Source organism: Caenorhabditis elegans, chromosome IV (genome assembly GCF_000002985.6).
Source record: "Caenorhabditis elegans chromosome IV".
Lineage (NCBI taxonomy): Eukaryota > Metazoa > Nematoda > Chromadorea > Rhabditida > Rhabditidae > Caenorhabditis > Caenorhabditis elegans.
This window is the reverse complement of record NC_003282.8, coordinates 16,794,113-16,817,724: the sequence shown is the minus strand read 5'-3', so window position 1 is coordinate 16,817,724 and position 23,612 is coordinate 16,794,113. Positions and strand designations below refer to the sequence as shown.

At 28.6% G+C, this 23,612-nt stretch overlaps 2 protein-coding genes, 99 non-coding genes and 1 pseudogene across 102 annotated transcripts; 57 read left to right on the top strand and 45 right to left on the bottom strand.

Annotated features, from left to right (window-relative positions):
• Positions 1-260: 260 nt before the first annotated feature.
• Positions 261-281, top strand: 21ur-4526. The gene has a single exon (NR_067664.1).
• A 218-nt stretch (positions 282-499) lies between these two features.
• On the top strand, positions 500-520 carry 21ur-1616. Its single transcript, NR_067663.1, has one exon.
• Positions 521-571: 51 nt separating this feature from the next.
• 21ur-9971 lies at positions 572-592 on the bottom strand. The gene has a single exon (NR_067662.1).
• Positions 575-595, bottom strand: 21ur-9288. Its single transcript, NR_067661.1, has one exon.
• 21ur-888 lies at positions 576-596 on the bottom strand. The gene has a single exon (NR_067660.1).
• A 2,134-nt stretch (positions 597-2,730) lies between these two features.
• Positions 2,731-2,751, bottom strand: 21ur-4298. The gene has a single exon (NR_067659.1).
• Positions 2,752-2,988: 237 nt separating this feature from the next.
• 21ur-706 lies at positions 2,989-3,009 on the top strand. Its single transcript, NR_067658.1, has one exon.
• A 207-nt stretch (positions 3,010-3,216) lies between these two features.
• On the bottom strand, positions 3,217-3,237 carry 21ur-2912. The gene has a single exon (NR_067657.1).
• A 163-nt stretch (positions 3,238-3,400) lies between these two features.
• Positions 3,401-3,421, top strand: 21ur-7522. The gene has a single exon (NR_067656.1).
• Positions 3,422-3,568: 147 nt separating this feature from the next.
• 21ur-3683 lies at positions 3,569-3,589 on the bottom strand. Its single transcript, NR_067655.1, has one exon.
• On the bottom strand, positions 3,572-3,592 carry 21ur-11191. Its single transcript, NR_067654.1, has one exon.
• Positions 3,593-3,784: 192 nt separating this feature from the next.
• 21ur-8132 lies at positions 3,785-3,805 on the top strand. Its single transcript, NR_067653.1, has one exon.
• On the top strand, positions 3,800-4,382 carry Y116A8A.2 (Major sperm protein). The gene is made up of 2 exons (NM_070591.4): positions 3,800-3,843; positions 3,891-4,382. The coding sequence occupies exons 1-2, from the start codon at positions 3,801-3,803 to the stop codon at positions 4,355-4,357; spliced, it is 510 nt and encodes a 169-aa protein (NP_502992.1). The 5' UTR covers position 3,800; the 3' UTR covers positions 4,358-4,382.
• Positions 3,856-3,876, bottom strand: 21ur-13666. Its single transcript, NR_067652.1, has one exon.
• Positions 3,928-3,948, top strand: 21ur-9764. The gene has a single exon (NR_067651.1).
• A 16-nt stretch (positions 4,383-4,398) lies between the features above and the next one.
• 21ur-477 lies at positions 4,399-4,419 on the bottom strand. The gene has a single exon (NR_067650.1).
• Positions 4,420-4,707: 288 nt separating this feature from the next.
• 21ur-3106 lies at positions 4,708-4,728 on the bottom strand. The gene has a single exon (NR_067649.1).
• A 189-nt stretch (positions 4,729-4,917) lies between these two features.
• 21ur-15636 lies at positions 4,918-4,938 on the top strand. The gene has a single exon (NR_067648.1).
• Positions 4,939-5,322: 384 nt separating this feature from the next.
• Positions 5,323-5,343, top strand: 21ur-6126. The gene has a single exon (NR_067647.1).
• Positions 5,344-5,539: 196 nt separating this feature from the next.
• Positions 5,540-5,560, top strand: 21ur-13135. Its single transcript, NR_067646.1, has one exon.
• A 228-nt stretch (positions 5,561-5,788) lies between these two features.
• On the bottom strand, positions 5,789-5,809 carry 21ur-3277. Its single transcript, NR_067645.1, has one exon.
• 21ur-11464 lies at positions 5,790-5,810 on the bottom strand. The gene has a single exon (NR_067644.1).
• A 913-nt stretch (positions 5,811-6,723) lies between these two features.
• 21ur-7506 lies at positions 6,724-6,744 on the top strand. The gene has a single exon (NR_067643.1).
• A 284-nt stretch (positions 6,745-7,028) lies between these two features.
• 21ur-14350 lies at positions 7,029-7,049 on the top strand. Its single transcript, NR_067642.1, has one exon.
• Positions 7,050-7,116: 67 nt separating this feature from the next.
• On the bottom strand, positions 7,117-7,137 carry 21ur-2738. The gene has a single exon (NR_067641.1).
• A 185-nt stretch (positions 7,138-7,322) lies between these two features.
• 21ur-7335 lies at positions 7,323-7,343 on the bottom strand. Its single transcript, NR_067640.1, has one exon.
• A 303-nt stretch (positions 7,344-7,646) lies between these two features.
• On the bottom strand, positions 7,647-7,667 carry 21ur-13569. The gene has a single exon (NR_067639.1).
• A 634-nt stretch (positions 7,668-8,301) lies between these two features.
• On the bottom strand, positions 8,302-8,322 carry 21ur-3793. Its single transcript, NR_067638.1, has one exon.
• Positions 8,323-10,073: 1,751 nt separating this feature from the next.
• On the top strand, positions 10,074-10,094 carry 21ur-13570. Its single transcript, NR_067637.1, has one exon.
• 21ur-3313 lies at positions 10,077-10,097 on the top strand. Its single transcript, NR_067636.1, has one exon.
• A 448-nt stretch (positions 10,098-10,545) lies between these two features.
• Positions 10,546-10,566, bottom strand: 21ur-10788. Its single transcript, NR_067635.1, has one exon.
• Positions 10,567-10,951: 385 nt separating this feature from the next.
• Positions 10,952-10,972, bottom strand: 21ur-14286. Its single transcript, NR_067634.1, has one exon.
• On the bottom strand, positions 10,955-10,975 carry 21ur-1295. Its single transcript, NR_067633.1, has one exon.
• A 164-nt stretch (positions 10,976-11,139) lies between these two features.
• Positions 11,140-11,160, top strand: 21ur-6215. The gene has a single exon (NR_067632.1).
• A 112-nt stretch (positions 11,161-11,272) lies between these two features.
• clec-193 (C-type lectin domain-containing protein) lies at positions 11,273-12,868 on the top strand. Its single transcript, NM_070590.3, has 3 exons — positions 11,273-11,494; positions 12,251-12,510; positions 12,554-12,868. Exons 1-3 carry the CDS (start codon positions 11,285-11,287, stop codon positions 12,696-12,698), a joined length of 615 nt encoding a protein of 204 aa, NP_502991.1. The 5' UTR covers positions 11,273-11,284; the 3' UTR covers positions 12,699-12,868.
• 21ur-480 lies at positions 11,696-11,716 on the top strand. Its single transcript, NR_067631.1, has one exon.
• 21ur-9147 lies at positions 11,699-11,719 on the top strand. The gene has a single exon (NR_067630.1).
• A 63-nt stretch (positions 12,869-12,931) lies between the features above and the next one.
• 21ur-11540 lies at positions 12,932-12,952 on the top strand. Its single transcript, NR_067629.1, has one exon.
• 21ur-10781 lies at positions 12,935-12,955 on the top strand. Its single transcript, NR_067628.1, has one exon.
• A 184-nt stretch (positions 12,956-13,139) lies between these two features.
• Positions 13,140-13,160, top strand: 21ur-14142. Its single transcript, NR_067627.1, has one exon.
• On the top strand, positions 13,141-13,161 carry 21ur-2495. Its single transcript, NR_067626.1, has one exon.
• 21ur-15183 lies at positions 13,144-13,164 on the top strand. Its single transcript, NR_067625.1, has one exon.
• A 174-nt stretch (positions 13,165-13,338) lies between these two features.
• 21ur-3462 lies at positions 13,339-13,359 on the top strand. Its single transcript, NR_067624.1, has one exon.
• A 262-nt stretch (positions 13,360-13,621) lies between these two features.
• Positions 13,622-13,642, top strand: 21ur-7326. The gene has a single exon (NR_067623.1).
• A 2-nt stretch (positions 13,643-13,644) lies between these two features.
• clec-192 lies at positions 13,645-14,618 on the bottom strand (annotated as a pseudogene). The gene is made up of 3 exons: positions 14,547-14,618; positions 13,831-14,090; positions 13,645-13,789 (listed from the first exon to the last, which is right to left on the bottom strand). Coding segments are annotated over exons 1-3 (477 nt in total).
• anr-55 lies at positions 14,093-15,224 on the top strand. The gene has a single exon (NR_101995.1).
• 21ur-12152 lies at positions 14,290-14,310 on the bottom strand. The gene has a single exon (NR_067622.1).
• Positions 14,311-14,331, top strand: 21ur-8740. The gene has a single exon (NR_067621.1).
• On the bottom strand, positions 14,632-14,652 carry 21ur-8876. Its single transcript, NR_067620.1, has one exon.
• 21ur-11770 lies at positions 14,769-14,789 on the bottom strand. The gene has a single exon (NR_067619.1).
• 21ur-176 lies at positions 14,981-15,001 on the bottom strand. The gene has a single exon (NR_067618.1).
• A 13-nt stretch (positions 15,225-15,237) lies between the features above and the next one.
• Positions 15,238-15,258, bottom strand: 21ur-9323. Its single transcript, NR_067617.1, has one exon.
• On the top strand, positions 15,243-15,263 carry 21ur-3099. Its single transcript, NR_067616.1, has one exon.
• Positions 15,264-15,387: 124 nt separating this feature from the next.
• On the top strand, positions 15,388-15,408 carry 21ur-5740. The gene has a single exon (NR_067615.1).
• 21ur-10514 lies at positions 15,398-15,418 on the bottom strand. Its single transcript, NR_067614.1, has one exon.
• A 170-nt stretch (positions 15,419-15,588) lies between these two features.
• Positions 15,589-15,609, bottom strand: 21ur-387. The gene has a single exon (NR_067613.1).
• A 213-nt stretch (positions 15,610-15,822) lies between these two features.
• Positions 15,823-15,843, bottom strand: 21ur-6541. Its single transcript, NR_067612.1, has one exon.
• Positions 15,844-16,284: 441 nt separating this feature from the next.
• 21ur-2909 lies at positions 16,285-16,305 on the top strand. Its single transcript, NR_067611.1, has one exon.
• Positions 16,306-16,519: 214 nt separating this feature from the next.
• Positions 16,520-16,540, top strand: 21ur-9499. Its single transcript, NR_067610.1, has one exon.
• 21ur-14616 lies at positions 16,522-16,542 on the top strand. Its single transcript, NR_067609.1, has one exon.
• Positions 16,523-16,543, top strand: 21ur-3973. The gene has a single exon (NR_067608.1).
• Positions 16,544-16,627: 84 nt separating this feature from the next.
• 21ur-8711 lies at positions 16,628-16,648 on the bottom strand. The gene has a single exon (NR_067607.1).
• A 365-nt stretch (positions 16,649-17,013) lies between these two features.
• 21ur-7974 lies at positions 17,014-17,034 on the bottom strand. Its single transcript, NR_067606.1, has one exon.
• A 265-nt stretch (positions 17,035-17,299) lies between these two features.
• Positions 17,300-17,320, top strand: 21ur-10620. Its single transcript, NR_067605.1, has one exon.
• Positions 17,301-17,321, top strand: 21ur-6933. Its single transcript, NR_067604.1, has one exon.
• On the top strand, positions 17,303-17,323 carry 21ur-11515. Its single transcript, NR_067603.1, has one exon.
• 21ur-691 lies at positions 17,304-17,324 on the top strand. Its single transcript, NR_067602.1, has one exon.
• A 216-nt stretch (positions 17,325-17,540) lies between these two features.
• Positions 17,541-17,561, top strand: 21ur-18. The gene has a single exon (NR_067601.1).
• A 373-nt stretch (positions 17,562-17,934) lies between these two features.
• 21ur-4629 lies at positions 17,935-17,955 on the top strand. Its single transcript, NR_067600.1, has one exon.
• Positions 17,956-18,138: 183 nt separating this feature from the next.
• Positions 18,139-18,159, top strand: 21ur-10557. Its single transcript, NR_067599.1, has one exon.
• Positions 18,160-18,268: 109 nt separating this feature from the next.
• Positions 18,269-18,289, bottom strand: 21ur-15120. Its single transcript, NR_067598.1, has one exon.
• Positions 18,290-18,348: 59 nt separating this feature from the next.
• Positions 18,349-18,369, top strand: 21ur-5254. The gene has a single exon (NR_067597.1).
• A 378-nt stretch (positions 18,370-18,747) lies between these two features.
• Positions 18,748-18,768, top strand: 21ur-4262. The gene has a single exon (NR_067596.1).
• Positions 18,769-18,869: 101 nt separating this feature from the next.
• 21ur-12049 lies at positions 18,870-18,890 on the top strand. The gene has a single exon (NR_067595.1).
• Positions 18,871-18,891, top strand: 21ur-3656. Its single transcript, NR_067594.1, has one exon.
• Positions 18,892-19,087: 196 nt separating this feature from the next.
• 21ur-11983 lies at positions 19,088-19,108 on the top strand. Its single transcript, NR_067593.1, has one exon.
• A 117-nt stretch (positions 19,109-19,225) lies between these two features.
• 21ur-11569 lies at positions 19,226-19,246 on the top strand. Its single transcript, NR_067592.1, has one exon.
• Positions 19,229-19,249, top strand: 21ur-5605. Its single transcript, NR_067591.1, has one exon.
• Positions 19,250-19,364: 115 nt separating this feature from the next.
• On the bottom strand, positions 19,365-19,385 carry 21ur-4675. The gene has a single exon (NR_067590.1).
• On the bottom strand, positions 19,368-19,388 carry 21ur-13249. The gene has a single exon (NR_067589.1).
• Positions 19,389-19,734: 346 nt separating this feature from the next.
• Positions 19,735-19,755, top strand: 21ur-14553. Its single transcript, NR_067588.1, has one exon.
• 21ur-7863 lies at positions 19,736-19,756 on the top strand. Its single transcript, NR_067587.1, has one exon.
• Positions 19,739-19,759, top strand: 21ur-10236. Its single transcript, NR_067586.1, has one exon.
• Positions 19,760-20,438: 679 nt separating this feature from the next.
• On the bottom strand, positions 20,439-20,459 carry 21ur-15470. The gene has a single exon (NR_067585.1).
• Positions 20,440-20,460, bottom strand: 21ur-4476. The gene has a single exon (NR_067584.1).
• On the bottom strand, positions 20,445-20,465 carry 21ur-14433. Its single transcript, NR_067583.1, has one exon.
• Positions 20,466-20,736: 271 nt separating this feature from the next.
• Positions 20,737-20,757, top strand: 21ur-8074. Its single transcript, NR_067582.1, has one exon.
• 21ur-15609 lies at positions 20,739-20,759 on the top strand. The gene has a single exon (NR_067581.1).
• On the top strand, positions 20,740-20,760 carry 21ur-4890. Its single transcript, NR_067580.1, has one exon.
• Positions 20,761-20,967: 207 nt separating this feature from the next.
• Positions 20,968-20,988, bottom strand: 21ur-207. Its single transcript, NR_067579.1, has one exon.
• Positions 20,989-21,321: 333 nt separating this feature from the next.
• On the top strand, positions 21,322-21,342 carry 21ur-12650. The gene has a single exon (NR_067578.1).
• A 17-nt stretch (positions 21,343-21,359) lies between these two features.
• On the bottom strand, positions 21,360-21,380 carry 21ur-10655. Its single transcript, NR_067577.1, has one exon.
• Positions 21,381-21,519: 139 nt separating this feature from the next.
• On the bottom strand, positions 21,520-21,540 carry 21ur-10125. The gene has a single exon (NR_067576.1).
• A 162-nt stretch (positions 21,541-21,702) lies between these two features.
• On the bottom strand, positions 21,703-21,723 carry 21ur-9010. Its single transcript, NR_067575.1, has one exon.
• Positions 21,724-21,848: 125 nt separating this feature from the next.
• On the bottom strand, positions 21,849-21,869 carry 21ur-7230. Its single transcript, NR_067574.1, has one exon.
• Positions 21,870-22,311: 442 nt separating this feature from the next.
• 21ur-7425 lies at positions 22,312-22,332 on the bottom strand. The gene has a single exon (NR_067573.1).
• A 251-nt stretch (positions 22,333-22,583) lies between these two features.
• On the bottom strand, positions 22,584-22,604 carry 21ur-7951. The gene has a single exon (NR_067572.1).
• A 178-nt stretch (positions 22,605-22,782) lies between these two features.
• On the bottom strand, positions 22,783-22,803 carry 21ur-212. Its single transcript, NR_067571.1, has one exon.
• Positions 22,804-22,981: 178 nt separating this feature from the next.
• Positions 22,982-23,002, bottom strand: 21ur-3452. The gene has a single exon (NR_067570.1).
• Positions 23,003-23,204: 202 nt separating this feature from the next.
• On the top strand, positions 23,205-23,225 carry 21ur-7873. Its single transcript, NR_067569.1, has one exon.
• Positions 23,226-23,491: 266 nt separating this feature from the next.
• On the top strand, positions 23,492-23,512 carry 21ur-9944. Its single transcript, NR_067568.1, has one exon.
• Positions 23,495-23,515, top strand: 21ur-8356. Its single transcript, NR_067567.1, has one exon.
• The last annotated feature ends 97 nt before the right edge of the window (positions 23,516-23,612 follow it).

The window sequence follows — 23,612 nt, the reverse complement described above, 5'->3', positions numbered from 1 at the left end:
TAAAATCGGTTTGGATCTGATTATATTATGAACGGTTTATCAGAGAATGGAATTATGAAATTCCGTACTATTTGTAAAAACGCAATACAGTAACCCGAAATTTTTGAAAATATTCGTTGAAAGACTCGTTCTTGAAACCTGCATTTGAGAAGTAGAACAATTTTCCAATTACCTATTTTGACGTTTTAAGGAAAAATTAAATTTCGAGTTTTACTGTTTCACATTGTTCAGAAAACCATTCATCCTTTACCGCAAACCACTAACTATAAAAAATAAAATCACACATTAAATTTCGTTTTTTTAAAATTCAATTAAAGTTTGTTAGTTTCCAGTTTTTTGCATTTGGTCATAATTCGGTTAATAGGTCTCTTATTTGGCTAATAACTTGGATTACTGTAGGAACAGTGCTGAGTTTTGGAAAATTAGTAGAATGTTTTGAAAAAATTAAATTTTACTGTTTTAAATGTCTGTTTTGTCTTTTGCGATTTTGGATTTTCGTTGCGTTTATCAGTAGTGAGGTTTCTGCAGAAATAAAACAGTTCAGGTTTTTTGAAAATATATTGCTGGATATTCTATCCAATGTGGTTATCCGACAATTATCCGGCACCATTGTGCCTTGCCTATATGGACACAATGAAACAGTGGATTTATTTTTATTTTAATTTGAAAACTAGAGTATCCTGAACAGGGGTGTGCGGCAAATGGAAAAAATTGCCGAGCTCGGCAAATCGGCAATTGCTGGTTTTTCAAAATTTGCCGAGCTCGGCAAATTCGGCAAATCTTTTTTTTCAATATTTGCCGAGCACGGCAAATTCGGCAAATTTGCCGTGCTTAACAAACTCGGAAAATTTTGATAATTTTTGATGTTTTTTGGAACACCAAAACTACCGAATTCTTTACACACATCTGGTTTCTGAATTAGTTCCGTGTAGTATGTCTGCTTAAGCATAAAACTAACTCAATTTTGTGTCATTTTTCTAAATTTTTGGCGAAAAAATCAATAATTTTAGTCAAAATTGTACTGTAAAATTTTTGACGTGTGCGGCAAATTTCGAAATTTGCCGAGCTCGGCAAATTCGGCAAATCTACTTTTTTGAAATTTGCCGTGCTCGGCAAATCGGCAATTGCTGGTTTTTTTTAATTTGCCGAATTCGGCAAATCGGCAAATTTGCCGAGCTCGGCAAGTCGGCAATTTTCGGCAAATCGGCAAATTTGCCGCACACCCCTGATCCTGAATATAGATAGTTCTTCTAGAAATACTGCAAACGTATAACAAAATAAATTGGAAATTTTTTTTTCATGCCTTCGGAGTCACAATGACCAAATATCATGATAAAAAAATTCAAAAATTTTTCTAAATTTTATATGATTTTTTGAAAATTGGAAAAATCTCAGTTTTCACCTAATTATATTTGCATTTCCGCCAATTGGATTTGTTCGATAGAACGCACTTGCATTATTTTAATTAATTAATTTTATTTATTCTCATTATTTCACTGATTTTCATTATTTTTTGTGTCTTTTTATCGGAAAATGAAAGAAAAAATTAACTGAAAATGCGCAAAACTGTGAAATTTCGAGTTTCGACGACGGCAAACCTGAAATTAGTATATTTTACATTTTTACGCATCTTCAGTTGGCAGTAATTCAAATACAGTGTATTTTTTTCCAACTTCTACGACTTTAAAGGCGCGCGCATTTTCGCGCAATGGTCTCGCCACGCGCATCCCATTGATTTGTTGAGCGCGTGGTGAGACCAATGACGGGACCATTTTGTATAAATGCGCGCACCTTTGAAGTCGTAGAAGTGGGAAAAAAAATGCACTGTATAATTAGGGGAAAACTGAGATTTTTTCAATTTTCAAAAAATCATATAAAATCTAGAGAGACGTTTGTAGTATTTTTTTTTTCGAAATGCTTGGAATACTTTAAGAAAAAAATCCCACTATTCAGGATACTCCAATTTTCAAATTAAAATAAAAAAAGAACCCACTGTTTCATAGGCAAGGCACAATGGTGTCGGATAATTCGACAGCGCTATTATTATAGAAAAATACGATCGCACAAAAATAAACAACGACGCAACGACACTCCGCTATTTTTAAGCCCCTCCCACGATTTCATTTGCACTGCGGCCGCCACATTTCAGTGCAAATGAAATCGTGGGAGGGGCTTAAAAATAGCGGAGTGTCGTTGCGTCGTTGTTTATTTTTGTGCGATCGTATTTTTTCTATAATACGTGTCTATCCACAGATGAGAAAAATCGCCATATCTGCCGCGCAAATGAACCCGCGGGAAGAGACAAAACTACTGTAGTTTTTAACCAAGTTGTGTAGATTTACGAGCTATTGCGTCATCGTTGAATTTAATTTTGAGCAGCAATTTTTAATTTTCAGGCGTTCTACACGTTTTTATACTGAAATTTAATTATTTATTGAATAAATCTTGAAAGAAAACACAAAAAAATTAGAAAAACGCCTGAAAATTAAAAATTGCTGCTCGAAATTAAATTCAACGATGACGCAATAGCTCGTAAATCTACACAACTTGGTTAAAAACTACAATAGTTTTGTCTCTTCCCGTGGGTTCATTTGCGCTGCAGAAACGGCGATTTTTCTCATCTCTGGATAAACACGTAATATATTTTATTATGGTATATTATAGGGTATATTTTCGAACCTGCACCTTTTTATTCCTGCAGAAACCTCACTACTGGGAAACGCAACGAAAATCCAAAAATCTCTGAACGGAGTAAATAAAATTTTTAACTCAAAAGAGAAAACAGACGTTTAAAACAGTAAAATTTAATTTTTTCAAACATTTTTTTTCAAAAATTAAATTAAATTTTCAGTTCATTTTCAAATGTACCTTCAATAATGTTAAATTTTCTTCTGAAAACAAACAGAAACTTTAATTGCATTAAAAAAAAACAAACGAAATTTACTGTTTCAAAGTCCTCTCTTGTGCAGTAATAATTTTGCTCGCTGCTCTTGCCTTCACACCATTTTCAAAAATTTTTTTTGACTTTTTTCGGCCGTTTTTTATGGGATATTTTACTCAACTTAGGAATGTCCCATTTTTCCTATTTTTAAAAAAATGTTTTTTCTGTATTTTTAGGAGTTTTCGGGAATGTCGCACTTTTTTGCCTCCTCCTCAAGCCCCGCCTAAGTTTAAGCCTTTGTACAAAGATTTTATTAATTAAACGTTTCACAATGTTTCCAAAAACATTCGGATTGATTACTTGTTTCGTTTCTCAATTTACTTTAAATTAATGATGAAACAGCAGGTTTTTGTATGAAGATTTCATTAATTTGCTTACTCTCATATAATTTTTAAAAATGCATAGATATTCTACTGTTTCAACTTGTTTATTTGAACAGACTGAATTCAATAGTCGCATTAAATTTACAATTAAATTTTAGAAATTGAAGAATTGGTAATATTCGTACTCCAAATATTCCTGCTGAAACCTGACTCGTGGGAAACGCAACGAAAATTGAAAAATTTGGGATTTTTCAGAATTTACAGAAAATATAAATTAATTTTCTACAATAATCCATATTATAAGCCAAAAAATGGACAAATCGTAATAATAGCGAAGAGTATAAAGTTAATTTACAATAATCGTGAAACATGATTTACAATTTGCTGAGTTTCTACAATTCCCAATTGTTTTTCGTGTAAAGACCCAGCTGCCTACAATATTAATATTTTTATTCGACGTGAACTTTTTTTTTATCGTTTCAAAGATTCTCTAAACCTTACACAAAAATTTATTTTTCGGTTCAATACATCAAACAATGAACAATTTTCTGAGCATTTGCCTACGTCTTCTACTTTTCGGTTAGTTTTCAACATTTCCATCTGAAAATTTTATTTCACTGTTTCAGACTTTCATGATTTATTCTCCACTACAAACAGTGACAGTTTATCTGCTCCACATTTTCCCCCAATCAAACGTAACACAATTCCTGAATACCAATCAGTTCCACCGGGAGCCGTCATTACTGAACCAGCAAAAAAGATAATATTCAATGCTCCATTTGACAGTATGCATACTTATCAAGTGAAAGTTATCAATTTATCAGATAGAACAATTGCTTATAATATCAGAACACTCAATATGAAACGATTCTCCATTTATCCACCGTGTGGTATTCTGAAGAAAACACAAAATATGTTCTTTAATATCACATTTGCTCCATTTAATTATACAACTGAAAACACTAAAAATGATCGGATTACTGTGAAATGGATTAATACACCAAATAATGAAGATGATGAGTACTTTCGAGAGTGGTTTCATGGAGATGGAATGGTTAATCAGCATCATATTTATATTCAATACAATATTTGAATTAACTGGTTAATAAATGATACAATTGCAAATTTGTTTTGTTTCAATGTATGAAGGGTTAAGCATTTGTCGTCAAAACGTGGAACTTATATAACCGCAATGAAATAGTCGATTTATTTATTTAAAGTCTGGGGTAACGTGGATGAAGCGTAATGTAACCAATATCTCTCTTTTTGAATACTCACCAAAATGGGAACTCCAAGACCAATCAGCAATTTGCTCCGCCCACTTTTCCGGGGGAATTTGAAGACATTGATTTGTTGGTATTTAACGGGGATTCAAACAGGGATAATTGCTGTGATGTTACAATCAAGCCGTTCAATATTTTAAGTACTGTTCCTACTGATTATCCATCCCCATATTACTACATACTGCGGTGAGAAGGCTGCAACAAATTTACAATAATCGTGAAATATTATATTAAATTTTTTGTTTTTTGAAAAGGAAATGTGAACTGGCAAATTAATATCAGGCATGTAAACATTTTTTTCAAAATTCCAAATTTCCAATTACTGTTTCACCTTCGCTTAGTTTTGCTCCTTATTTAATTACTTACTCAGCATAAAAATTTTAAGCCCCCACCTTCAAAAGCCCTCAAAAATATGGAAGCCGATTCCGGCGTTCCACTTACAGGAAATAAAAGCCCTAAAAGTGAATCTGAATAATATGAGGTCGTATAATAAAATCAGAATTTATTTTCCAATTTGCCGTTGGTCATAACAGTCCTACTCTAAACTATATTTAAAATTGAATTTTTCATTTAAAAATTATTATTTAAGAAATAGATAAATGCTGTTAAATATTCCATCAAAAAATGTTTCCTCTCATTTTTAACAGAATAACTAAAAAATTGACGGAAACAACTAAAACTACAAAATTTATTTCGGTCTTCCACAGAAAAATTTTCTAAAAAATATTGCTGTTTCACAAACTATTCAATTTGAATTCATTTTTTCCAACTTTGCTTATGTTGACGTAGAGCGAATTTTCCCAGAATATAAGTAATTGAATTTTGTCCCGCAAACTACATAACCCAAAGTTTTGTGACGGGACTCAATTTTGCCCAAAGTACACTGAAAATGACGTCATCCGCATACTTTAGCAAAATCAAAATAAGAAAACAATTAGATTTTTCTGCTTCCCACTGCTGAAAATTAACATTTTAGAAAAATCTAGAAATATTGTTCGGGCACAAAGTAGGAATGATATGCAAAAATAATGAATTATAATTGAGAGTGTAAACAGAATATCATTTTTGAGTTCACTCAGGCCATAAAGTTGAAACATTTTCTCATCAAAAAATTGCTGTTTCAATTTTATTGTTTCTAGTTTCTAGTCACAGGAAGACATTTTATTCGTTATGTATTTTTTCTTCGTTAGAAGTAAAACGGAAGAAAACTCTCAAAAACTCTTAAAAAGTAATAAATTTTGGCAAGCGCTATCAATTCTTGAATAATTTATGATAAAAAGTTATTTTTAAATCAAAAACTGAAAACAATAATGTTTTTTTTTTTGGTTTTGAAAAATTTTCCACCACACCCTTTTTTTGTATTCAAATATTTCGAACCAAATTTGAAATTTCATTATCAATTAGAGAATGTTAAAATATAAATTCTCTATTCTCTTAAATAGAAAATTTATATTTAAAAAAAACATACCTGATAACGATAGACCTGTGTGATGCAAACTTCATATATTGAACTGCTACTATTACGTTTCTGTGTATTTTTTTCTAAAATTTTTTTAACTCTTTTTTACTTAGCATACTTGTTATAGCACATTTTAATTTTGAAACCAAATGAATATAAAAAAAACTTTTAAAAAATTGCCGTTTCAAACTTCTCACATTCTAATTGAAAACAAATTTTGATCACTTTTCGTTCTGTCGAATATTTCATTATTTATAGACATTTCAGAATTATAATTGTTTTTTAAAATAGAAAAAGTTTAGAGATTCTAGTGAAAATAGATAATTATTCATACCTTGCGGCTTTAATTTAAGACATACAAAAAATGCTTCTTTGTAGTTTTTTTTTTTAATTGCCATTTTAAAATTTGATATTAAAAATGTTGTAACACAATTTATTACGAGTTTATAATAAAATAAAGTTACATGTCTTATGTTTCAAATGTTTTTTACTGTTTCAAATTGGCTACAGGAGGGTAATTTTTGCTACAAAGCTATAAACCGGGCAAAAATATGTTTTTCAAATATTGTTTGAATTAAGTTAATATAACTGAACTTGAACATTTATTTAATGCGGGTTTGAAAAAATCTTTCAAACAGAGAAAATAGTTTTTTTTTTTCAAAAAAAAACTACTGTTTCACAAACAATTCATGTTTCAATGTAAATTGGTTTCCTCATTGATTTTCTGGAATTTTAAATTTTGATTGGATTTCTTCTAAATTCTGCCAATTATCGGAACGGCTTGTTATGATGATTGCTTCCTGTATAAAATTGTTTGCTTGACAATATTTTTCAGTTTCACAAGATAAAGTGCAAAGATAAAAGTTTCTCAGAAGTTAAAGAAAAACGTCCCATTCATCCTGCTCGTCAATTTAAAAGAAAATTTGAACAATTTACTTTTTTACATTTTCAACTTTTGAAAATTCAATATTATTCTGTTTTTAATTGTTTTTTTAATAGTGGAGCAGTTTTGATACAAAAATTTCGGAAAAAAAATGCAAAAAATGCACAAATTTTTGGATTTTCTTCGTAGGAATAGTACCGAAAAACAGCAAAAATAAGACTAGTGACATAATAAATCGAAATGAGCTATTAGAAGTTCCAAAACTATCAAGTTAAAAAAAACAAGTTGAAAATGTAAAAAAGTAAATTGTTCAAATTTTCTTTTAAATTGACGAGCAGGATGAATGGGACGTTTTTCAAAATAAATTTTCAAGTTCACTTATATCAACTTAATGCAGACAATATTCGAAAGCATATTTCTGCCCGGTTTTTATATTTGTAGCAAATACGGAAGAGTAACGAAGAGTAAGAAAAAACTCTCTTGTAGCCAATTTAAAACAGTAAAAAATTTGAAACATGAAACATTTAATTTCATTTTATTATAAACTCGTAATAAATAGTGTGACAACATTTTTAATATCAAATTTTAAAATGGCAATTCAAAAAATTAACTACCAGGAAGCAAAGCCGCAAAGTATGAATTATTATTCATTTTTTCTAGAATCTCTAAACGTTTTCTATTCGAAAAAAACAATTATAATTTTGAAATGTTTATAAATAATTGGAAATTTAACAGAACAACCAGTGATCAAAATTTTTTTCACAAAAACGGTAGAGTAACAATTGACAACAATTTTACACTCTTGTGACCAATTTGAAACAGTAACAAATTTTAAAACATAAAAATTGTAATTTTATTTCATCACAAGGTGTTAATTAATTTTCTTACAAATGTTTTGTCATCAAAAATTTTTTTGTCATTTAAAAAACTGTATTCACTGCAATGGAACCAACAGCGTAAAAACTAGTGAGCACAATTTATTTCAAAGAGAATACAGAAGTTCTTCAAAGCGCCAATTTTTTAAAATTTTTTTTTACAACAAAAGCTAAGAAACACATCATTAAAAAACAAAAATAGTATGAATTGTTTGTGAAACAACATTTTTTTTGAGATCACATTTCTTTTGTTGAAGAGTTTTTTGAATTACTATTTATCTGTTTTTGGAAAAATAATTGTGTTTGAATGAAAAATTCAATTTGAAACATAATTAAAAGTTTTAAGAATTAATATTTGAGTCGCGAAATTTTTATACAAAAATGTACTGTTTCAAGTTTAACGTTTAAACCATGCGTTATCTAAAATAATTACTATCATCGCTTTTATGACAAGTATATAAGAAAAATCAACTGTTTCAATATCTTTGTTTTAAACCATTAGTTAGATGAATATTGATAAAGTGGTTATTTTGGTGCGAAGAATCTAAACTTTCCATAACAAATTTCAATAGTTCTCTTTAGTCATAAAAACAAATTGAAACAGAAAAATAAATCAACATTTTTTCAAATTATTAAGTATTTGCATTTTATTTTGGGCTGTTCTTATTTTTTTGTTACAACATTTTTTTTTACAACATTAAGAATTGAACAATTAAAATTATAAAAATGTATTTTTCGGAAAGCTTGTGTGTTTCAACTTGCTTTCAAGTTTCTATATTTTTCGGAAGTAATCGTTCTCAACCAGCTTCGAAATTTGGTTAAAAATCGATTTAAAACATTAAAAAGTATTTTTTTTTTCAATAAGTTTTATTCAAGATAAATTTGAAAAAGAAAATTTCACTGTTTTTATGTGTCCATTTCTAAACATTAACTGAAAAATAATATTCGATGTCCAATACTCTCAAAATGAAAAAACTGCGTGGCGTGTCTTGCAGAAAACCTAATATTTAGGCCCCGCCTATTTTTCGTCCACTCACGGGGATTCCGCGCGCCGCTGCGTTTAACGCGCTGTGGGCGTGGCGAGCTGTCGCCGCCCGCTGCGAGTTAAACATAGCGGCGCGCGGAACCCGTGAGATGTCGGCGGCCTGATATTGGTTGGTCCCCAAATTTTTGCCTTTTCTCCGTGAGTGGACGAGAAATAGGCGGAGCCTAAATATTAGGTTTTCTGCAGTACACGCCACGCAGTTTTTTCATTTTGAGAGTATTGGACATCGAATATTATTTTTCAGTTAATGTTTAGAAATGGACACATAAAATTTCTTTTTCAAATTTATCTTGAATAAAACTTATTGAAAAAAAAAAATACTTTTTAATGTTTTAAATCGATTTTTAACCAAATTTCGAAGCTGGTTGAGAACGATTACTTCCGAAAAATATAGAAACTTGAAAGCAAGTTGAAACACACAAGCTTTCCGAAAAATACATTTTTATAATTTTAATTGTTCAATTCTTGATGTTGTAAAAAAAAATGTTGTAACAAAAAAATAAGAACAGCCCAAAATAAAATGCAAATACTTAATAATTTGAAAAAATGTTAATTTATTTTTCTGTTTCAATTTGTTTTTATGACTAAAGAGAACTATTGAAATTTGTTATGGAAAGTTTAGATTCTTCGCACCAAAATAACCACTTTATCAATATTCATCTAACTAATGGTTTAAAACAAAGATATTGAAACAGTTGATTTTTCTTATATACTTGTCATAAAAGCGATGATAGTAATTATTTTAGATAACGCATGGTTTAAACGTTAAACTTGAAACAGTACATTTTTGTATAAAAATTTCGCGACTCAAATATTAATTCTTAAAACTTTTAATTATGTTTCAAATTGAATTTTTCATTCAAACACAATTATTTTTCCAAAAACAGATAAATAGTAATTCAAAAAACTCTTCAACAAAAGAAATGTGATCTCAAAAAAAATGTTGTTTCACAAACAATTCATACTATTTTTGTTTTTTAATGATGTGTTTCTTAGCTTTTGTTGTAAAAAAAAATTTTAAAAAATTGGCGCTTTGAAGAACTTCTGTATTCTCTTTGAAATAAATTGTGCTCACTAGTTTTTACGCTGTTGGTTCCATTGCAGTGAATACAGTTTTTTAAATGACAAAAAAAAATTTTGATGACAAAACATTTGTAAGAAAATTAATTAACACCTTGTGATGAAATAAAATTACAATTTTTATGTTTTAAAATTTGTTACTGTTTCAAATTGGTCACAAGAGTGTAAAATTGTTGTCAATTGTTACTCTACCGTTTTTGTCACAGTCTCCAATGTAAAAATTTTTTCCAAAAACTGCTGTTTTACAATAAATTCATGCTCCATGAAAAATTGTTTTTTTTTCCATTGGTACCGTTTAATCCGTCCTGCAAATTAAATTCATCAAGAATCTTGTGACGGAACCAACTCAAAATGAAGGTACCGGCATATTGTTTAAAACAGTTTTTGGGTCTCGGAAATTTGGACACTGTATTCAAATTTTTGTCAGCAGTTTGCTTTTTATAATATAAATCATTTTCACCGTATTATGAATTTGTCAAAATATGCAGAACAAACATGCAAATTATCTTTTGTTTTTTTTCACAACTTGTGGTAGTTTTTTTTTAAATTTTGGTATTAATTAGTGTGAGCGTTTTCAAGTTGGGTCTTGCAGCGGAAACCAAATCGGTTTTTTCGTTAAAAATTGTTTCATAGAATTTTCTAGGAATTTTTAAAAATTCAATAAAGTTTGATTGGTAGCAAAAAAAGGTTTTTGTGGACAACAAATTAGTAATTTGAAACCACAATTTTTGATTTTTTTTTCAGAAGAAGCTCTATCAGGCGGGAATTTTGAAATTTCTCAAAAATGTTTTGACGGTAAATTCGAATTTTAAATTTTAAATATGATATATGTTTATTTATCGTTGGGATTTTATTTTTGGAAAATATAAATAAATTATTGTTGTGGCCGCATTATTTAATTCATTTAATTAATGAGTTTTTTTGTTTTGAAAAACCATTTTCAGTCAGTGTTCACTAGATTTTTTATAAAGTATACTTTATCTAAAATCCCCAAATAACACAATAATTTCCTTACCAAAAAGGTTTTCGTGGTAAAACATTTTTTGGCAAAGAAGGATTTTTCAACTGAACGTTACGTTTCAATCAACCCGTATTATAAATTAATACAAAAGAAATTAACAACAAGAAACAGTTTCACTTGCTTTTGTAATGATAGCAACAAAACTGATGAATTCTTGAAAAAAAATTTTGAGAAAAATTATTCACCGTTTCATAATTTTTATAAGTTCAGAAACATTTAGAAGAGGCACTGTCAACATTTTGTTCAAAATGTGTTTTTTTTTCGAAAAGATCATTGTCTCAGTTCTTTTTGCAATACCTGTACAATCATAAAACCCCGCAAACCTATAAATATATAAAATGAAGCATCAGCAATCACATTTCTTCTGTAAAATTATGAAAAAACTTATTCAACTCATCGCCTGTTTCTTTTTACTGATTCCAGCAGCGTCGGTGTTTATACGTGATCCTTCCTTTAGTTCATCATCAGAGGAAGGTTATGGTAGAGGAAAACATCATCATGGGGGACATCATAGTCCAACGCCGAACCCATGTGAAGTTGGTTGGTACGCTTTTCATAGACCACAAGGGGTTTGGTGTGTTAAGGTTAGGTTTTTGGTATGTAAATTTTTTTTTCAATTTTCGATCAAGAAAACTTTAATCTTCATGAAAATTAAAAATTTTGAAAAAAAATTACTTCAAATCTGGATAGTTAAACTTAGAGACGAAGTCATTCAAAAAAAGATTAAATATTAATTTTTTCTGTTTCATACATTTCAGAAAAAGAAATAATCGAACTAATAACATTGTTGCAACTGAAGAATCAAAATATAATTTTAAAATATTAAATTTTTTTTCTAAAAAGAAGAAAAATAGGCAATCAAACTTTTTTTTTTGAAATATCGAAAAACCGAAAAATCTAAAAAAGAATTTTCCTTTTTTTTCCAAAAAAATTATGTTCAAAAAAGTATTAAGGAGTTTGAGAAAGAAAAACAAAAGAATGGAGAGAAAAATTGCGAATTCAAGGTATTTCTCAATTTTTTTTTTGAAATTGCAAAAAAAAACAATATGCTGATAAGAGAAAAAGGAAAAAAAGAAAAATAATGGTCATATTTTCAAGGTTTAAAAAAAAAAAATCTCGAAAAAAATTCTTCAAAAAAAAAGCGATCACAAGTTGATGAAAAGCCGTAAGAAAAAAAGAAAAATTATGGCCAAAGTTTTGGTTTTTTTCTAAACTTTTTTGTTTTAGAAACTTATTATCTATTATCTAAAAACGAAAAAAATCGAACAAATGAAAAAATTTTTTTTTCGATTTTTATGATAAATCAAAACACATTTTTCTTACTGCATCTCAATTTCCAGGTAGTAGCATCAAAACTTACATACTTGGCTGCACAAACTGCGTGTATAAACCTTGGTGGTGCTCTTTCCGGTCTTCAGAATGATAAAGAACGCGTCTGGATTGGAAATAAAGGAATGGAAATAATGCTTGCAAACGGCGGAACAGACTCTGGAACATGGCTCGGAGCGAAATGCTCATCTAGTGGGTGCACTTGGACAGACGGAAACACAGTTGGCACACAGGGAATGATGTTTGCTCCTGGAGAGCCAAATCAGCTAAGGTATGGGATTTTTTGGAAAAATTTTTAAAAAATTTATTTTCAGCTACCCGCCTTGCTTATACATTTGGGCAAAAATTGGTGATACACTGAAACGATATCCATATGGAAATGGATATATTGATGATACGCGGTTAACTACAGCTATGATGTCGTATGCATGTGGAAAACCTGGATTGAGAAATAATTAAATCGTTTTTTTTGTAAAAAAAATTTAGTACTCGAATCAAACTTTGTATGTTCTGTTTAAAAAAAACTTTTAAAAAACTTTCAAAATTTTTATGACAAAATGTTTAATTTTAATATTAAACAAATTGTAACAAAACGTATGAGGCTTGAGATAAAATAAAATTACAAGTTTTATGTTTAAAATTTTTTTACTGTTGCACATAGGTTGCACATAGAGGATGAAGTTGTTTTCAATTGTTACTCTATACAAAAAAAAAACCAGGCGAAAAGATGTTTTTCAAATATTGTTTGATCTAGTTAATAAAATTGAACTTGAAAATTCATTTATTGTGTTTTGAATGCGGATTTGCAAAAAGCTTTCAAACAGAGAAAATAGTTTTTTTTTCAAAAAAAAACTACAGTTTCACAAACAGCTCATGTTTCAATGGAAATTGGTTTCCTCATTGTTATTGTTCTTCAAGGATAAAAAAAACTGATTCCCCAGAATACATTAATCAAAAACCTTGTGACGGGACCAACATTTGAAAAAATTGATTGGATTTCTTCTAAACTCTGCCATAAGTTTTCCCAAAGAAAAACAAATTAAAAAAAAAACTGCTGTTTCAGAAACAGTTCATGTTTTAATGAACATTTTTTTCCTAATTGATGAATTGGCCTTGATATTTAAAATAAATGTTATATGGATATATTCATCCAGAAACAACGATGAATTTTCTAAAAACTTCAGCTTTCATCTTTGAGTCAATTTTGCACATGTCTTAACATACTTTTGAAGTCATTATGTGATTTTGTAAAGTCAAAAAATAAACCTCAATTAATGGATACTGGATGCAACGGAAATCTAAAGAAAATGAAATTTCGAAAAATCATAATTTTTTGCATTTTCAAAAGTTTCATAAATTGAGTAATAATTCTGAAATTACAATTCAGAGGTAAAAAAAAAACGATTTAATTATTTCTCAATCCAGGTTTTCCACATGCATACGACATCATAGCTGTAGTACACCGCGTATCATCAATATATCCATTTCCATATGGATATCGTTTCAGTGTATCACCAATTTTTGCCCAAATGTATAAGCAAGGTGGGTAGCTGAAAATAACTTTTTTAAAATTTTTCAAAAAATCCCTTACCTTAGCTGATTTGGCTCTCCAGGAGCAAACATCATTCCCTGTGTGCCAACTGTGTTTCCGTCTGTCCAAGTGCACCCACTAGATGAGCATTTCGCTCCGAGCCATGTTCCAGAGTCTGTTCCGCCGTTTGCAAGCATTATTTCCATTCCTTTATTTCCAATCCAGACGCGTTCTTTATCATTCTGAAGACCGGAAAGAGCACCACCAAGGTTTATACACGCAGTTTGTGCAGCCAAGTATGTAAGTTTTGATGCTACTACCTGGAAATTGAGATGCGGTAAAAAATCCAATTTCTATAGACCTTCTTTAGGGTATCTGCTTTTGATTTAACACAAAAATCAAAAAATTTTCTTTTCTTGTTTTGTTTATAGATAATACAAAGTTCCAAAAACAATAAAATTTAGAAAAAACCAAAATTTTGGTCACAATTTTTCTGTTTTGCTTACGGCTTTTCATCCACTTGTGATGGTTTTTTTTTAATTAGAAAAACTCTTTTTGAGAATTTTTTCCGGAAAATTGAAAAAAGTATTCTTTTTCTTTTAAGTTTGTCTTTATTTTTGGTTTTTTTCTCACCAACATATTAGGCTTTTGTCAATTTTTAAACCATCTTTTTCGATGTTCCGGATAATTTTTTTTCGAAATTCCAAAAAAAAACCTTGAAACTTTCGCAATTTTTCTCGTCTTGTGGTCTTATGGTTTTTTGTTCACAACAACTCGGGATGAATAATTGTACTCCGATATTTCAAAAAAAAAATGTTTGGTTGGTCATTTTTCCTCTTTTTAGAAAAATATGCTTCAAAAAAATGCTTTTCCGATTACAGAATGCGATTAGTTTAATTATTTCATTTTGTGGAGAGTGTGAAACAGAAAAAAAAAGAATATTTTCAATCTTTTTTAAATGACTTAATTTCAAAGTTTAACTATCCAGATCGGAAGTGATTTTTTTTTCAAAATTCTTAATGTTCGTTAAGAATTGTTGAAGTTTTCTTAACCGAAAATCGAAAAAATAAATATTTCCAAACCAAAAATTAAAAAAAAACCTGAACATTGGCCATATTTTTTTAAAATTAAAAAAAAAATCTGTGAATTTCCTGCCGTAGATCTACAATATTACCAATTTTATAGAGGTTTTCATGAAAATTCAGTTTTTGATGTGCAGGTACAACTCACAATGTTTTTAGTTTGATTATTTCATTTTATGAAAAGTATGAAACAGAGAAAAAAATCATTTATAATTTTTTTTAAATGACATCTCCTTCATCCAGATTGGAAGTGATTATTTGTTTCAAAATTCCTAATTTTCATAAAGAATTGTTGGTTTTTTTTAAATCGAGACCCATTCTTATGACTTGAACTGATTATTTGTACTTTTTCATAAAGTTTAGATAGTCCAGAAATATTTTTAAAATCATTACGCTTGTTTTTTGAGAAGCCAAAAAAATAAACCGCAATTTATGGAAAGTGGACAAAACAGAAGACTAAAAAAAATGTTAAAAAATCATAATTTTTTGCAGTTTCAAAGTTTTCATAAATTGAGCAATAATTTTTAAATTACAATTAACAGGATTAACAGGATTCACCGCGAAAACTATTATTTGACAACTTTTGAGTATATTAATAGAAAATGTGAACGATAAAAAATATTTGCTACCGTAATCTGAAAATTAGTGTGGTTATTATAGGTTTTGCAGAAATATATAATGAAAAACAAATTTCCACTGTTTCTTATTGTTTGTTCGTATTTATTGAAATAGTAAATGCAACCAACCGATAAAATGACCGATTAGACACGAGTTTGCGGTCAAATGTAACATTTTTGAAACAGGCAACAAATATTTTCAAGCCATCAATATGCTGAAAGTTGGATTTATCAATTTCTAATTAAGATGAAGGCTGCCAAGAGGAGTCACAAATTGCGGTTCGGTTTTAGAAAGCAAAATAGACACATAAAAAGACTGAATTAGAAAAATCAAAAATTTTATTTTTGTTTTCATTCACAACAATTTTGATAAATTGTTTTACATCACTTTTGTTTCTCATTTGAAAACATCTTGAAACAGTAAAATTTGCAAAATTAAAAAAATCTCATCTCACTATTTTATCCAATTTCAATAAATTTTTACTAATTTATTGTTAAATCTGAAATATTAAAAAGAAATATAATTGCTACTTTTTCTTCTTGCTCGCTTACAACAATTCTGAAAAAAACATTAAATATCCAACAAAATTCAAATGCGAATAAATGTTAGTCTTGGAATACCTTTGAAGTCATCAAGTAATCTATTTGTAATGCCAAAGAAAAAATAAACCGAAACTTATTGAGAGGGCAAAAAATTCCTGAATATTCAAGAGTGAATGAAATTAGAAACTCAAAAAAAAAAAATTTTATGGATCAGAAAAAAAAATTGCATTTTCAACATTTTTATAAATTGAGTAATAATTCTGAAATTCCAATGAAGCATGCATATCGGTCTGATTCCAAAAAGTATACAATTAGTTTGGATTCACCACGAAAAACTATTAATTGACAACTTTTGAGTATATTAATTGAAAATTTGAACATTTAAAAAAATTTGCTACCGTAATCTGAAAACTAGTGTGGTTATGATAGGTTTTGCAAAAATCTATAGTTATACAAATTTTCTACTATTTCTCAATGCTTTTTTATCTGTTATTTTTTAAAAGAATTTATTAAGGGACCTCTAATATTTCTTACAGAAAACTATAAAATCTCAATAAAGAAATGTTTTTATCAGTTTGAAGAAAATCAAATCTAAATTACTTTCAAATTAAAGTTAGCTAACAAAAAACCAATAAATTAAAATATGATAACTAGTTGAGAATTAATCATAAAAATGAAACTGCAAGAATATTTTTAACGGCTATTCTTTTGCTTTTTCCGATTGCCAAACAATTTTCAAGTTGTGTTTTGACAGTTTTTAGCAGAAAAAATTAGAAATTCTGGAAATTTCCCGGCTTTTAAGAGTGATTTTGAAATGATTTTTTTACACTGTTTCGGAAAGCTTGCATAGTCTTGAGATTTTTTATTTTCGACTCACCAGTTTTTCTTTATTGATCTGTTGTTTTTTGAAATTTCACAACAAAAAAAATTTTAACAGAACATAACCTTGCAATAATCTATAAAAGTCAATGATTTTCCGTTTTCTATTAAATTAATAAATATACGAATATCGATTAACTATAATGTGTAAGAAAGACATATCAAAAAATTTACTTATCAGCTGAAACTGTGAAATTGTTTCAAATCACCCATTTTCAAAACTTTATTTGAAGGCAAACTACAGTAACCCCGAATGTTTAGAAGAATTCGTTGCTAGTCCAACTTTTTTAAACTTGCATTTGAGAAGTAGAACAATTTTTCAATTATTTTGATATTTTAATGAAAATTTTTTTTTTGGTTTTTACTGTTTCATATAGTTTAGAAATTCTTTCAAATTTTACATGGAACTTATTAAATGAAGTAGAAAAAATACTGTAAAAAAAAGCGGTGTTGCAATTTTCTATTAATAGAAAGATTTTTTAACTACAATATATTTCTTGCTCTCCATTTAAATTGATTTCAACATTATTTCATTACTCGGTAAAAACTTCTAACACAAACTATTAATAAGATACTGTATTTATCAAGTTGTTACATATTTTTGCAGTTTCACAATTTCATTAAATTCCGACGCTATTTTATACTTGGTTGAAAGTTTCTCTGTGGTCTCGTAAATCTAACATTTTCTAATTGAGATTTGCTTTAATTTTCAGGTTTCTAAACAAAAAACTACCGTACCTTGAATAGTTTATCCCTGGAACCAACATTTTTTAAACGAAATTAACTGTGAAGAAAAATGATCGGATAGATATGGGACCCTCATTTTGATGATAAAAAGGCGGGGCCTAAATACTAGGTTTTCTGCAGTACACGCCACGCAGTTTTTTAATTTTGAGTGTAAATTCAAGTTTCTAATAAAAATTCTCGTTGTAGACATCAATTTCCATCGCTCATTTTTTAAAATTGTGATTGAAAACCCCGATTTGGAAAATTTTTGCATTTTCACATTTTTCATAAATTGAATGCATTTTCTATGTAAATAGTGTAGTTTTTCGATTATATCCAACTTAATCTATATAGATTGCGTATAAATTCCAAATTTAAAATGTCCAGCATTAACTGTTTTTTGCATTTTTAAAATTTTGATTTCATCTCAATTAGGTTTCTGAAGTAAACACCTTTGTGAATATGAATATGTTTGGAACTTTCACATATTTCATAAATTGAACAAAATTGTCAAAATTTATTTTAAGGTAGTTATTCTTCTAATTAGAAAATTTCCGAATCTTATCATAAAACATTTCTAAAAATTGAGAAACTAATTTAAAAGTTGATTCGAAAATTTTTTTTTCGTGGCGAGACCCAACTGAAATAGTGAGCACGAAACTGAAAAATTGAATAACTTTTTTTTGCACTTTCACCCTTTTCATAAATTAGAAAACTGTTTTATTTTTCATTACGCTATCCAAGCTACAATCTATCAAATTTAACATTGTTCAATATCTGATCCAATTTTTACTTATTTTTTGTTTTGTATGTTTTAAATGCGTTGACAATTTGCCTCTATTTTCTTACTTTTTCTAAACTTAAAAACATATTTTTCAACTTTTCAAAATATCCTATTTAAAGGCTGGCTTACTGTTAATTTCTGCGCAACTGAATAGTCTTGTTTCGAAATTTTTGCGTTTGGTGGTTTTTTCATATCGATAATTTTAAAATGCATTGGGAGAGAAGTTTATAGGAAAATCTTGCAAGTTAATCTATAACTCATTTGAAACTATGATTGAGAATTACGTTGTGAAATATTTTTGCATTTTTACGATATTAATAAATTTGATCACAATTTATTTTTGCATTATACTCATCGAATTTCCGTACTTGCAAGTGCTTAATTTAAAAAGTATTTCATAAAATATCAGCTTTAAAAAAATTACATTTTCACACTTTTCATATATTCAAACAATATATTTCTTCTAAATTCGCGTTTACTTCACGAGATGCAGTTTAAAAAATTGTTTGCATATTTTTGGAGTTGTAGAAGGATGCAACAAGAAAAAATAAATTTTCATAGTTTTCTAAAAAAGAGTCGGCATTTTTGAAATAAAAAAATTTTGAATGTAAATATTTCAAAAAACTTCATAACATTTTTGGAAGCTTCACATTTTTCATAAATTTTATCACTTTATTACTCACTATTTGGTATAAACACTTCCAATATTTCCAATAAAACATTTTTAACAAAGTTGATTAAATCATTCTGAAATTTGAGAGAAAAAAAACAAGTCTGTACAATTTCACAATTTCCATAAATCCGGTCGTTAGGTCGTCGCAAATTGCTTCTCGGTATGACTTTTTTCTTGTTGTTCCCGTCTCACGACTTTATGAAATGAAGTATTGTTTTGTTTTATTGGTAAACCGCTACAATTTAATTTAATAAAATATTGCAAAAAACCGAAGTCAAAGTTTTCGTGGCGAGACCTAAGTCAAGTGTGTATCATCAAAACTTTGGAAACCACAGTTTTTAAAAAATATTAGAAAATGTTTTAGTTGTTGTGTATTTTTCAGGTTTGCAAAAAATCAGGCTCTTCACCAAACAAAAACCAAAAATATTTTGGGGTTAAAAGCTATTTTTGTTTCAAATCAAAACGAAATGGTCTATAGAATGGAATAACGTGTTCATTTTTTGTTGCAAAAATGATTGTTTAAATTATTGAAATTAAATATCTGAAACAGATTTCAAAGCGCTAATTTCAGAATAGGCTTACAAACTGTAAATTTTTTTTTTTGAAAATTATATTACTGTTTCACATTTTGCAGTTTTCATAAATTTTGTCATTATTTTATTACTTTCATTCCTCTTCGTATCTAACTTGTATGAACTTAATTCCCATAACAGACTGTTTTTGAAATAATATAAAACCACAGTTAGTTTTTTTTTTCAAATTTTCCGTTCAATAAACTCTGTTTCAATCTTATCGCAATAGGTCTTGTAACGAAAACGTATCTGAAATTTTTAATTTTTTTCAAAACTTAGCCTTAACGTACACTCAAAATAATAAAACTGCGTGGCGTGTACTGCAGAAAACCTAATATTTAGGCCCCGCCTTTTTTTCGTCCACTCACGGGGAAAAGGCAAAATTCGGGACCCCAACCAATATCAGGCCGCCGACAACTGACGAGTTCCGCGCGCCGCTATGTTTAACTCGTTGTGGGTGTGGCAAGCTGTCTCCGCCCGCTGCGAGTTAAACATAGCGGCGCGCGGAACCCATGAGATGTCGGCGGCCTGATATTGGTTGGTCCCCGAATTTTGCCTTTTCCCCGTGAGTGGACGATAAAAAGGCGGGGCCTAATTATGAGGTTTTCTGCAGTACACGCCACGCAGTTTTATTATTTCGAGTGTATCATTAATGAAATTCTAATAGTTCTAAGGAATTCTAAGTTCTTTGAAAATTAAAAAACTATGTGAAACTGCCTTTGAATAAAACACTGTTTTCTCTAAGATTTTTAATTTTTGATTTTTGAATAAACAATATAAATATTTGTAATAATATTGCGAATTTGCTTATTAATTGAATTTGAATTATTTACCGTGAAAATTTGAAAACTAACTGAAACGTTCGATATTTTTTTCCGAATGTTCCTATTTTAAAGCATAGTTTTACCGGAAAAAATACAATCACCAAATAAAAATTTAAAACAAAACAATGATGTGAATGAATACTTTTGAAAAATAGAATAAAACAGGAAACCGCAAAAAATTGATTATTTTATTTTCTTTTTGAAAATGCATGAAATTTGTACTGTTTCAACTTGTTTTTATAATCAGAACTTTTGGAAATTATAAATGCTAAACCGTATGTAGTAAAAGAATATTTTTAAAAAAGTTAGAAAATCTGGTAGCTGATGTCAAAAAAAAAATTTTGTTCAGAAAAAAAAAACTTATATAGTAAAATATATTATTCTCAGGATATTATTTTGAAACCAGTTAAAACTAAAATTTTTTGAGTGTTGAAATTTTGAATTTCCAGCTGACACAACTCCGAAGAAGTTTTTTATTTTTCAGGAGATAACCATTGGTGGATTGAATAGCAAATGTAACAAACGGGAGATTGATATTTTTGTATTAAAAATCAATTGAAACTGTAATTTTTTGAAAATGTTTTTTTTTTCGATTTGGAGCAAACTCTTCACAACTTGAGCCAGATCACTAGAGAATATAGAATCAAATTTGAAAAAAATAAAATTGTAAAATTGTAGGTTGATTTAAAAACTAGGTGAAATAGTATTTTTCAGTTCTTTGAAAACTTGATGAAAAGTGTAATTTTTCTCTTTGGAATGTTCCTATTTCAGAGCAATTTTTTTTTTATTTTAAATGAAGTTTTCACTTTTTCTACTTTCTTTTACAAGTTGTACTAGTGCCGTCTAAATAATTTTCGGTTTTTTCGGTTTTTCAACTCAAAATCAGTATCAACTTCTTATGAAAATTACAATACTTCCAAATTGAAATATTCGAAAGTTAGGCTAATTATAAAACAGGTAATCAGTTTTCCACTGCCCCATAGTTACAAAACTGGAATTTGTTATTACTTAGGCTTAAAAAGCTAAGCTACAAGCAGCAAACATCAATCTGAGGAATTTCAACTTCTGGAATGGTCTAGGAAAAAATATTGCACAAAATACAAATGTTTCGCAAGTGTATAATTTTCATAAATAAAATAAACGTTTTGAAAAACCCATAAGTATTGTGAATATCCAATGGATGAGAAAATTAGTTTTTACAGTATTCATATATTTGAGAACAGTTTCTTTTTTCAAAAAACTCATAACAGGCAGCGGAAATCAAATCCACACATCAATACATAAATTACCAGAAACTGAAGTTTAAAGAAAGTTACGTACAATTTTTTCAGCTCAAAAATTGCTCATTATATTTTTTAAAGATAAAACTAAAAAAATTAGAGTGTGGAGTGTGATGAGAGCATTGAAAGAACACCTATCAAGATATTACCTTCAAAGCTGAAACTGTGAAATTTTAATCTCTTTTTTTTAATCTCCCATTTTCAAAACTTTATATGAAGACAAACTACAGTAAACCCAAATGTTTAAAAGAATTTAAAGCCATACTTCAATACATAAATTTCCAGAAACTGTAATTCAAAGAAAGTTACGTACAATGTTGTCTGCTCAAAAATTGCTCATAAATTTTTTTATGGCAATTCGAAACAGGTTATTCAGGCGAAAATCACGAAGATTTTGCAACAATTCATAGCACATTCGATGCACAATAACAAGTTTTTTAATAAAACTATAAAACTATAAAAAGTTAGGAGTCAAATATTTTTTATTTAAAAACTAAAAAATTGGAGTGTGGAGATATTGAGAGCATTTTCAGACTGCTCTATAAAGACGAAAAACAAAGATTTTTTGTTTCATAAAGATCAGCAATACGTTTTCAGTGCTTTAAACTTGAAAAGGAGTTGAAACAATTTTTTTAAAATTATCTTTAAAAAAAACAGAATTTTCAATCAATAATTATGCATTTTTGAAATGTTTTGAATTTTAAGTCCATTTCCATTTTCTTAGGGTCTTGACGCGAAAACTACAATAATCCCACTTCTCGTGGCGGTATATAAAACTAGAATCATGATTGTATTCATTGAAAAAGTTTAACATTTGAATTGGTTTTTTTTATTGTTGAAATATTTGCCAATAAACACATTAGGTATATTTGCTGGATTAATGTAATTTTTTCGAAACAGGAAATTTTTTCCGAAACATTTTTCTGGTTTTAGCCGATTAAAAATTCACAAGTTTTTACAATGTATTAATTTTGGCAAACTGGGTGAGAAAAATTTACAAGTTTAGTAGGGAATTTATAAATACAAATCAGAAACTACATTAACCATTATGCAGCGGATCTGACGATTTTCTTTTTGATTTAAAATAGAGTTGAAACATTTTATTTTTTGAAAATTCTGGTTTCTCTTAAAAAGTATAATTTTTAAAGTTTCTTGGTTAGTCAATTTGCGTTCTCTCTAACAATAAATTAAAACAATTCCTGTTCGTTTGTGTGAAAGTTGTAATTTTTTTGCTCATGTTGAACCAAAAGGAATGCTCGACTATTTTCCCTGAAATCTGTTAAAAACTTAGTGAAACGGTGGAAAAAATTAAATAGCTTACTATAGATGAAAGAAGTTAAATTAAACTAAAACAGTTTCGGTTGTTTTCTGAAAACTATTTTTTCTAAAACTTAAAAAAAAAATATGCTGTTTCAAATTGTAGATTTATTTTTTCCGAATTATGAACACTACAATTTGTGAAAATAGAACATCTTCTTTTAAAAAAAGTATGCGATAATTTTTGACAAATGTAATTCTTATTTTTTGTAAACTTGAAATATTTTAGTTCTGCCAGTGAATTACTGTAACCCGGTGGTTTTCGGGTTTTCGTTGCGAGACCTATTATAAGACGCTAAGTTGAACCTGTTTTCAAGTTAATGGAACCTTTGGCAGACAACACAAAAAACAACAAATCTTCAGATTCAGAAATTTTTTGCTGTTTCGCAAAATTTATAAATTTTTTCGAACTTTTTTCTAACACTAATTCATTTCGATCATCATTTAATTTTCTGCACGTTTTTCACACGACTATTAAGAGTTTAACAGTTTCGATGCTAGAGTGATTTGACAATTTCAAAAAATTAATAAATAACAAAAATCTA

Bases quoted from the DNA above. Each gene is read 5' to 3' on its own strand.
- clec-193 (NM_070590.3), top strand. From the start codon at position 11,285: ATGAAAAAACTTATTCAACTCATCGCCTGTTTCTTTTTACTGATTCCA. The intron at 11,495-12,250 runs GTTAGGTTTTTG...CTCAATTTCCAG, and splicing joins AAGGGGTTTGGTGTGTTAAG to GTAGTAGCATCAAAACTTAC. The intron at 12,511-12,553 runs GTATGGGATTTT...ATTTATTTTCAG, and splicing joins GGAGAGCCAAATCAGCTAAG to CTACCCGCCTTGCTTATACA.
- Y116A8A.2 (NM_070591.4), top strand. From the start codon at position 3,801: ATGAACAATTTTCTGAGCATTTGCCTACGTCTTCTACTTTTCG. The intron at 3,844-3,890 runs GTTAGTTTTCAA...TCACTGTTTCAG, and splicing joins CCTACGTCTTCTACTTTTCG to ACTTTCATGATTTATTCTCC.